The 11,279-nt window shown below is 37.1% G+C and overlaps 1 protein-coding gene across 1 annotated transcript; it reads left to right on the top strand.

The window, feature by feature from the left end:
- The first annotated feature begins 228 nt into the window (after positions 1–228).
- Positions 229–7,910, top strand: LOC117818275 (calcium release-activated calcium channel protein 1-like). The gene is made up of 2 exons (XM_034691059.1): positions 229–611; positions 5,028–7,910. The coding sequence occupies exons 1-2, from the start codon at positions 498–500 to the stop codon at positions 5,574–5,576; spliced, it is 663 nt and encodes a 220-aa protein (XP_034546950.1). The 5' UTR covers positions 229–497; the 3' UTR covers positions 5,577–7,910.
- Positions 7,911–11,279: the final 3,369 nt, after the last annotated feature.

Genomic DNA, 11,279 nt, shown 5'->3' on the forward strand with positions numbered 1-11,279 from the left:
TGTAAACAGGTACTGAAGACTATCTTCATCAGACATACAAATCAAATCACGGAGCAGCACATTTCACACTTGAGAGTACTCGAGAGTTAATTTTTTACCCCATTCATATCATTGCACAGTTTATGTTATTATTGAAATGTGCACAGAAGAGTTTACACTCATTCAAAACGACAGTCAGCTTCATGGCGAGAGGGAGAGGTCCTCTGCTGCCGCCAGGAGGCGACCTGCTGCAGCGTCCGAGGAGAGCATAGGATTGTGGGTATGTGGTGTTTCCTGACAGACTGACAGCCAGTCAGCTGTTGTAGAAAAGTTTTGACAGTCTGATAGCTTCCTTTAGCCAGCGTTTAATAAATGTTGGACCTCTGTGGAACTTAATCTCCTGTGTTAGTTTTTCTTCCGTCTGCTTCACCGAGTAGCAACATTTGGATCCACACGGTTCGTAACTTAGTGATTTATTTAAAAGAGGATCTACTGTGTGATTTAGATCAACTTTCAGGATGAGTTTAAACGAGCACTCAATGCAAGCTCTATCGTGGAGGAAACTCTACTTGAGTAGAGCTAAACTCAAAGCCACCAGCCGGACTTCAGCTCTTTTGTCTGGATTCGCGATGGTAAGTCAAAGTGTTGTCCCAGGCTGTGTTTCCTCTGACGGTGATCTCAGTGTTTACTGCATGAATGCAAACTTTGGCATAGGCCGTGGGCACGAACCGCAGATACGTGACGCACCTTACTTTCTAAAAGAGCTGTGGCAATCCTGACACATTTCAAGCTTCATGGCGACGATCATATGCACCATTAATACTCGACATTAACAACATTGTGTTTCAGCAAGAAGGGCGGCGTGATAAACCAAGTGCGTTAAAGGTCACAGCAGCAAAAAGAAGAAGAAAATCATACGTGTGTGATTCTGCACGAGTGAAATGTCACGATACCATAGTGCATTTATAACGGATTACAGTTCATGCAAATTGGTAATTGACTTCTCACCTTTTTGTAATCCTGGGTTTACCTTCCACATGTACAAATAGACCACACAACAGCAGCACTGTTGCAACAGTACCCTACCCTTTATTTCATTTCCTTATTTTTTAACGACACCACTATGTGTTGATATTGCATTGTACAGCAGCTTGGTCAGCTCCTGCTGTTTTTTGAAATTAATTTGACTGGACTATTTGGCTTGTTTAAAAAAATACCTCATAAATAACCGTGTCCATAGCTTTAATGCAAACAGTGTCTATATGTGTGATGCTATTACAGCATTACACTAGTTATTCTTAAAACTTTAATGACAAAGACATTTAAAGGTACCTTGAATAAAGTAAAATATACATCCACATATACAAAAAATAAGTAACACCAGTTCTAAGTGTCTTCATCCTTTTTTTGGGATCTACCACAAGTCCGTATAAGTATCTCATTCTGGGTTTTCAGCCTGTAAAAGCCCTCATATATCTCCACTTTTAATATAATCATTAAATGGTTTCCAGATTCCCTCATAAACTGTTAATTTGTTTTTCAAGGTATACGTTATTCTCTCCATTGACCTACCTTGTGATATTTCTAATCCAAGCACTGATTGTAGGTGCTTCAGTTTTCTTCCAGTTAAAGGCCAATGTTCATTTTGCTTGCAGTATAGCAAAATCAATAAACTTGCATTGCTTGGTTTTCAAATTACAGTTTTTCTAAGTCGCTTTGGTACATTTCTCAGAACAGAATTGAAATTCTCAAAACTACTTGTTCAGTCCTCACATCATTACGTCACTTGTGCACATCAAAAAAGCAGTTTCTCATTTCTCACAAGTTGCAAATGCTTTGGTTCATCCATGCAAATGATTATATAGAATTATCTGCTGTTTCCTATATATATATAGTATATATATGTAAATATATTTGTATATATATATATATGTATATATGTATATATACATATATATATATATGTATATACACATATATATATGTATATATATATGTATATATGTGTATATGTGTGTATATATATATATATATGTATATATATACCATGTACTTGTACGTAAATGTGAATCTTGTTCAGTCTCTTGCAATCAATCTCCCACATACACTAAGGTGTAACTTGCAATTTACAATAACTGTCATCAAAACTTTAGCCATAGTTTACATCAGAATGTCCCTCTAGAGCACACTGTTATATTGACAACATGACTAAGCAATTTGACTGTCCTAACTGTACACAATAACACAAGGACTTGTCATTCTAATGGCACTGACATGTACATTGACACAGATATTTACTTTTGAGAGATGAACTAAGGATTTTGAGCAAGATAGTAGCTTTTGCAGGTAATCCATGATGTTTTGCTATTTGTACGAATTGTTTAGAGAAATGCACTTACTGTTTTGCAAATGTCGAGGATGATTCGAGAAATGTACCAAAGTGACTGAGAAAAACTGTAAGACCACTTGGATACATGACGTGTAACAAGATCATCTTGGAGTCTACTGGAATGATTACTGTCAAATGAGCAAATAAATAACTAATTTATTTGGGTCTAAGAGTGCTATAGTGTAAATCTTCAAACATTGTAATACCTTGATTTCATCCATCTGACAGTGATGCTGTTAGAGTATTGCAGTTGCAGTGCTCTTATCACTACTCAGGGTCTGAAAATCTTTTGCCATGACCACTAGAAGATCAGATGTAATCTTTTAGCATGGGTTTGTGGTGTTTGCTGCTCATATGAGCAACGCAATAGTTAACCTTTATTTCTTATGTCAAAGATCAAAACCAGGTTATTCTGTCCGTGAATAAGTCAATAGCATCTAAATGTTACTTTCCTTTAACAATGTGTAGAAACCAAGGTGGTCAACATGTTTGGATCACTGTAGTCTGTGAACGTGCTCCTCATCTTTCATGTCCAAACAACCTTGTCCTAAATGTTTACACTGAATACCTACCTCATCAGAAACAGACTGCTGTCGTGTTACCAAGTGAAAACTCTTTAAATGCTGAATTCAAATGTTAATATTCCACTTTGTTTATCTAAAGAGCTCAACTACTATTAAAAATTGATGTCAAGAAAACCTATTTTAATTTCATGAACATTTTCTTAGCTCCACTCTGTGCAGATGTGTACAAGAAAATAAAGAACGTGGATGTCACGTGACTTCCTGTCACTTTAGGGGCTGAAACAATCAGTTTAGAAGAATATAAGACCATTCCATGCTAGGCAAGCAAGATATGTAAAAAGCTGTAACTCAATTTTTTTTGTCTATTTGTTGTTCATTTTTTACACAATGACTGAATGTATGTCCATTGTGAGTCCAGAAGAAATCCCAAGGCCTCTATTAACCACTGCATAATCGGAGGTTAGCTTGTAATCAGCCTGACGTTCATCAGACCATTTAGGTGTTAAATGATGGCTATTAAACCCAAGCCTTTGATGAACAGGTAAAATGTAGCCATGTTGAGAATTTTCTTATGAATTGGGATCAATACAGACTTTCATCATGTGTTTATTGTGAATGCCCGTATTGCACTATAGATGACTTTACAATGAAATGCACAGCACTACTCCAAACTGAAGTTTAATGAAACGTTTACTCGGTGGAGTTTTGAAAGTCATATTGACCGTTTTGCTTTAGATGACTTGCAAGACAAAAAATGTCATATTTTGAAAGTCATAGCCTTTCAAATAACATAAATACATATCTTGATCTCAATTGCACTGTTGAAATTACAATCATCGGTGCTTGGTCATTTCCCTTAAGTGTTTTTTTATATCACATTAAAAGAATGAGAAATTGTCTTCCTGCTGTGCATGTCAGAATATTTATTGAAAAATTCACACATTGTCTTCTTCAGCTTTAGTTTAGGGAATCTGGACAATGAAACTTAAAAAAACTACATTGTACACACATAATACATAGGTTTTATTAATTATTTATTTATTTTATGCAGAATCTTAGTACAGAAGATGGAAATGTGTTGGGTGTTGCTTACAGATTAAGCCTGGTTTCAAAAGGTTTATTAATAGGAGAGATATTTGATATCCCAATGTTAAAGCTCCTGTAAGGAACTTTTTGTTTGTGTCAATTTTGGCGCCCCTTGTGAAGCAAGTGTTCTTGAAGGTTTCTCAAAGTCTCACAGTGATCTCTTTTAATAGTTAATGTATCACTCATCGAGTCTTTGCTGTGGAGCATGTGAAATAGGTGTATATGTAGTTGATTACTTGGTCTAACACCTACCCCCACCAGTGGTTTCAGACATTAAAAAATAATTATTTAGAAATAGTCACATTTCTTGTTGATGGTCTTGTTTTCTTTTGTAGGTCATAAAGAGACATCAAGTATTAATTTCAGTCTGTTTCATGACCAGAGAAAAACTCCTCACAGGAGCTTTAATGTTGCTTATTGGGTAAAGAAAGTTACATTTTCAGTGTTATGCCAATTTGCAACACTTGTAGTATTTGTAGAAAGAAAGAAAGGTACTATATTGATCCCCAGGGGGGAAATTCACTTTTTTCACTCATGCTGTTTTGGACATGCTACACATACAGTTTTTTGGTATATACATACAAATGCACACACATGCAGTGAACATGCTTAGGGAGAGATGTCAGAGTGAGGATACTGCTGTCAACCAGCGCACCCAGAGCAGTTGGGGGTTCTGTGCCTTGCTCAAGGGCACCTTGGCAGTGCCCAGGCAAGTGAACCAGCACCTCTCCAGCCACAAGTCCACTTGCCAAACTTCGTCCATACTGGGACTCGAGCCGGTGACCCTTCGGTTCCCAAGCCAAGTCCCTATGGACTGAGCTACTGCCGCCCCGACTTAGGGGTGTATTGAAGCTTAGGGGTGTATTGAAGCTTAGGGGTGTATTGAAGCTTTATAACATCTTAAAAAACACTAAGAGTCATCTAAAAGGCTGGATACTGAAATGTACTGCATATATGAAGATGTCAGCATTAAATTGCCCAAATGTATAATACAGCCAATTCTTTACTATAAGTTGCAGATACTGAAATGTTCCTGTCTGACTTCCCAGGTTGCCATGGTGGAGGTGCAGCTGGAGCGGGATTACACGTATCCTCCCGGGCTGCTGATAGCCTTCAGTGCCTGCACCACAGTTCTGGTTGCCGTCCACCTCTTCGCCCTCATGATCAGCACCTGCATCCTCCCTAATCTGGAGGCCGTCAGCAACGTCCACAACCTCAACTCAGTCCACGAGTCTCCCCATGAGCGTATGCATCGCCACATAGAGCTGGCCTGGGCCTTCTCCACAGTCATTGGCACCCTCCTCTTCCTCACTGAAGTGATGCTCCTGTGCTGGGTGAAGTTCTTACCCCTCAAAAACAACACGGAAGACGGCAACGGCACCATAAGTTCTGGTGAAGCCGCCGCCATCGCCTCCACCTGTATCATGGTGCCATTTGGGATCGTTTTCATAGTGTTCGCTGTGCACTTTTACCGCACGCTCGTCAGTCACAAAACGGACCGGCAGATCCGGGAGCTGGAGCAGGTCATCCGGCTGCAGAATCAGCTGGACCACCGGGCTGAGAATGACGACCTGAAGGCTGTTGTCCATTTCCCTTAATCAGCCAGTGAGGCTACAACTGCAGCAGACATTCAGCAGGGCTTTTCTTGTGAAGTCCCTTATACAAGCTTTATTTTTTATGTTTATGGACTTTGCTTAGATGCTTCTTTTGAATTTGCAAGCTTTATCTTTCAAATGTTACAGTTTCCAAACTAGTTTTGGATCATGCATGTTCAAAAACACAACTTAGGCGCTGTATTATGTATTGGAAAATAGTTTACTGTGTACTTCAAGGTAAATTTTCATTATAGTTCTGTCTCATGTTATCTTTTGCTCTGGTGCACATACTGTATGTTTCAATAGCTTTTATAATGGGGGAAATATAGATCAGATTACATGACAGAGGAAGACTACCATCAGATCAAAATATATCACAATGAGTATAATAAAGATTGGCTTCCTCATGTGAGTACAGCTCACAATATAGCAATTTTTTTTCAAGCAATCTATAGATTAAGTCTGGGTACAGCCTGGGTTCTGCCCAGTTTTACAACTGGTGATGCAGCTTAATGAATGTGTTATGCTTGTTTATTCAAGCCATCAAACCCATGTTTTATTCTTATTTTTAAGGTACAGTTCAGAACTCAGCACTGTTACAACCTCACCTGTGGCCTTAACTCTGTCCCCTTGGGGGTATTTCATTGAGTTCTCTTGATGTTGATGTCTGGAGTTGAATTAAGTTTTAAACAAAGTGTACCCAGCCCCTTGTCAAAAATTCAGATATTCATATTCAAGCTGTGACTTATCTGACTGTGGTATCATTAGAATCACTGTATGCATGCTTTAAAACAAACTTTGAAACAAATGCAATCAAACTTATTGCACTGAAGGGTTTCTAGGGACTTTTTTGTACTTTGAAGTAGTTGATGTGATGTGTATTAATTGGCTTTGATTGTATCAAAAGTTAACTTTCAGTTTTTCCTTCATAGATCTTCAGTCTCCTTTACTTTTACTTTTTTGTATTTTTTAGCTGGAGACCTCATTTTTAAAAATCTCCAAAAATATAATAGTATTTCTGTGCAGTCTGAGGCAAGAGAACACTTCAAATTATCCAAGGGTTTACTTGAACAAAAGTGTGTCTTTTCAGTGCACATATTTTAATGGCAGACGATAATCAATCTGTAAGGCTGTCTTTTTAAAAAAAGTTTTTTGAGTCTGTGTACTGAGACTCAGTTTTCTTTTATCAGAGGAGGCATCTTCTACTAAAATCTATCTTAGGTAAAAATAAATAAATAAATAAAAATCATAAAGAAAATGTTTCATTTTCTTAGTGCTTCTGCAATTCAACTATTCTGCAATGCATCAAACGGTTACTGGCTGTGAAGAAGTACTGTTAGTATGTTGTTATAAAGCATGCACATATGGGAAATGTGTTTTATATATTATGTTTTGTTCTTTTTCTAGTACATACGTCTCAGCATGTTGACATGTTGTTTAGGTTACACATTGTGTAGGCTTTAAGTTGTTAAAGTGTGTAATTTATTGTTCTCCTTGTCCTGTGGCACACTGCGGAGTTGTTCTGCATGTGTTATTTACCAGCTCAGCTTTTTAAAAGGATCCTTGCTTTAACATGGTCCAAAAAAACAAAAATCTATATTCACCTGAAATGTGCACATTCTTTAGAGAAAAAACAGCTTGTCAAAATAAGCACTGTATGTGCTTAAAGAAGAGAGAAAGTATCATTTCTGTTTATCAGGCTTCATGTCAACAAACACTCGGTGCATTCATTTCTAACTGAGTTCATATCAAAGAGAGACTGTGCTCATCATTTCTTTATCATTGGTGTTTGTCGCCCTTCTCACAGGTCTTAGGCTGAGTCAGTGTTATGTTGCAGCTTCTGTTAAACTGCAGCTCTTATTGCACTCAAATTGATCCTGGACAGACAAACGTGTCTCTGTCGTACATCACAGAGAACGATGAGCCATAATTGTTACAGACCTCTTCCAAAAATGTTTTCAGAGTTGCACAAAGCATTGTTTATGATGTTACCTGAAGCTTTTCTTATACAAGGAACTAGCTGATCAGCTGAATAATTAGCTTTATTCATGTTATCTACTCACTCTCTGATAGGACCTGCCGCTCGTGCCTTTCAACTCATCACAAAAGGAGGCATGTGTCTTCGGTTAATTTTTGTGGTTTATTTATTCAATCCAGTGTACTTACTGTATAAAGACAGGTTTCTCTGCTTTAGTCAATGCACATTTTTAAAATGAATTCTCAAGTTACTATTATTTTATAAGTTTTGCTTGTGTGTGTTGTTGGCAGCTCAAAAAGCTGCAGTTTTGTCACCAGGAAGTTTTTTGTGGTTTGAGAATAAAAAAAAAACACATTTTATTATTGTATTGTATTTTTATTGTATTATTTAATCTTTTGAATTTTGATGCTTTCCTTATTAGTAAGTAAACATTTTAATCTTTTGTTAAAACCAGGATGTCTTAATGAGAACAAAACAGGAAATGTGTGAGCATAGCCTTTTATCAGTCATTTGGCTCTATGAATGCATATCCCAACAAAGTCCAAATAACTCCCAGCTTGCTGACTTTTTCTAGCACATTTGGTGCCATTTATAATTGCTGGCTACTTCTTACATTTTTCCTGTATTTAGCAAAGCACTGCAGGCACACTGAAGCATGGATTTACTGCTTCAGTAAATATACTGTGTCAGTGTAGGCTACACAAACTCAGAGTAGGAACCTTAAAGCCTGTCAGGAGAGGTCGACACATTTTTTAGATCACTCATTGAAAGTACTTTGAATACTTGAACTGACAAGCTAAAAAAGACAGCATATCTGTCATCAAGATGTCCTCATTCAATGTTACAAAGAATCAATAATCTAGGAAACAGTCTCGACTCTAGCCGTAGCTTTATGTGCATATCTTTGAACATGATTCATGACTGCAGAGGGTTGTGTGATTGTCCCAGACCCAGAGGTGCATATAATCCTTCAACTGGATTGTACCATCAACATTCACAAAGATATTCAGCCAACCAAAACACTTGCACAGTGATGCATGCCACTCCAGGGTATATTTGGTGATGGCTCAGAAGACCAGAGGTCTAAAGGAACACGCTAAAGTACAAATGTTAATTATATGAACCTTTTGATTTAGCAAGTGCAGGCAATATTGATTTTGAGTGTTTATATCTGATTAACAAGCTAAAGCACAGTGGACACCCTTAGAGTTGGTATTTGTGCAGGGCCATTTTAAGGTACTTCAAATTTTAACAACATGTTGAGTTTTTCTACGACTCCTGTACATTTTCACATTTGTGTTATGTTTTAGGAAATTGCATTCTTTTAGTTCACTGTAATTATTTGACACATCACATATGACTAGTTCATAAAATTTGATTCGTGGTTATATGTCGTGATTAGATTCATATCAATGCTTCATACATGTTATGTATTGGTAATGATGATCTAATAATTAAATAATAGTTCAAAAATGACTCTACATTGAAACTTTTGGTATTATATGTTTCCAATACTTGTTGGCGTGGGTTTCTTCACTGAGCGCTCACCCTTCTTATCAAAGTACATATAACTTGTGTTTGTCTCAAATTGGACTTAAACGTTTGAAAGCAGTTTTTACAACACATTTACTTTAGCTCAGACAAAGACATCAGACTGTTTCTTCAATCCCCCCAGGGATGGAAAACCTGCTCTTTTTTTAAGTCCGCTTTTTTATAAAAACATTGATCTGATAAATGGCTCCAGTATTAAAAACCATTTGGCATACAATTTGTTTCACATAAATGAACCATCCATGACTCATAGAATGTGTCACTCATTTCATTCTCTCAAGTGAAAACTACTTAACCGAGAAAACATTAACTAAGTACAAAAAGATAAGAGAACATAACAAGCCTCGTTGAATTTAGGCCAGAGGAGTTTGTTTAGCTGGAAATGTTGTTACATTATTAGGTAATTCTATTCCAATGAAAACATTTTCAGGACTGTCTTTTAGAAGTCAGGATATTTTAACAGAACCTCCGGATACCACTCAAAGATATCTAACAGAGTTAATGTGTTGTTTTAAAAAAAAACTGAATAGGTGTGATTTTTTTTGTGCAGATTTAATACCAACAGTCTTAAGGATCTCATATGGAGCTGCTGTAGCAAATTAAAACCTGACATCCTGCTCAACCAGAACACTGAAGATATAACGTAGGATATGTTTATGGAGACATTATTAAATCCTGATAGAAACAGGACAGTGTAACAGATCAGCACCATGTTAATAATGTGATAGGAGGAAGAGAATCTCAATATACAGTTGCAACTAGAAGTGGACTTCTGTCACTAATAGCATCATGAACACCAAACTTATCCACAACTTTATAAATCAGTGCTTCATATTTTCACAAAGTTCTCTCAAAATCAATTCAAAACAAACAGGAAAGTGTAAAAGACATAAATGTTTAGATGAACTAAGGTTGTCCTGAGGAATGACACCACACACCCTCCAGACCTGGGCTACCTGTTCAACAAGGAGGTTTCTTAAGGGGGAGTAAAAAATAGAACTCACCTGTAGTGTCAGAAAGGTGCAGCCACAGTTACTGTCCTTTGTACCTTCAATTAAAAACACCTTTGTCTAACACAGAAAAGATATATTCCTCAATGAAAATGATAATTTGTCTCTAATTATTTGATTTCTGATGTGTGATTGAATAAAAATTTGATTAAGCAAAGTTTTTTGCATTCATTTTTGTTTTGTTTGCGATGAAACAACCTGCACAACATTACACATGACATGAACAGACTTGAGTTTGTCTGACTGGCTGCTGTTTCCTCTATTTGCTCCTCCTGATCTATTCTGGGAAATGTTTAGTTTATCTAAGATGGATGAGGAAGGATGCTACAAGGGTTTTCAGGTCCTGGCAGTGTATTTACTGAAGAGATAATCCAGACACTGATAAACAGACACTGAGGCTGCATTAGTAGACCTACAGTCTTGATGGAGGCGGTAATAGTGAACAGAGGACACATTAGGAAATGCATTCTTGAATACTCACACCTTGAAACACATACAAACAGTCTATTTGCTTGAATCAACTCAACCTCCTTGAACCTCCTCTGAATATCTGGAACAAGATCACCTCTACACCTCTACACAATTTTTTTTTTTTTTTTTTTAAAGTTATATTTTTGGCCTTTTTGCCTTTATTATATAGTACAGCTGAAGAGTGACAGGAGATGTGGGGAGTAGAGAGTGGGGGAAGACATGCAGGAAATGGTCGACCGGCCGGGAATCGAACCGGCGACCCCTGCGACGAGGACTGTAGCCTCTGTATGTGGGGCGCTTAGACCGCTAGGCCACCAGCGCCCCGACTTCTACACAATTTGATGTACAAAAATTTAACACACAATTTAGGCCTTTCTATACAACCATATAAAATCTTGTTTTGTAATGCTATTGTAATCCCCACATTTTGCAATCCCATGTTCATTTACACTCATTATGTGAGTTATATATATAAAATACTTTTAAAATTGTGAATTATTGTTCATATGGTTCATTTTGTTCAATATATAATTTTTTCCGGATATGGTTTATTATATAAATGTTAGATTTATTATAATAATACTCCAACTCATCCAGAACATAGCAGCTAGAATCCTGACACATACAAGAAAAATATGACCATATCACCCCGGTTCTCAAAACACTTCACTGGCTCCCTGTTCAAGACAGAATCAA

This window comes from Notolabrus celidotus, chromosome 9 (assembly GCF_009762535.1).
Source record: "Notolabrus celidotus isolate fNotCel1 chromosome 9, fNotCel1.pri, whole genome shotgun sequence".
Classification (NCBI taxonomy): domain Eukaryota; kingdom Metazoa; phylum Chordata; class Actinopteri; order Labriformes; family Labridae; genus Notolabrus; species Notolabrus celidotus.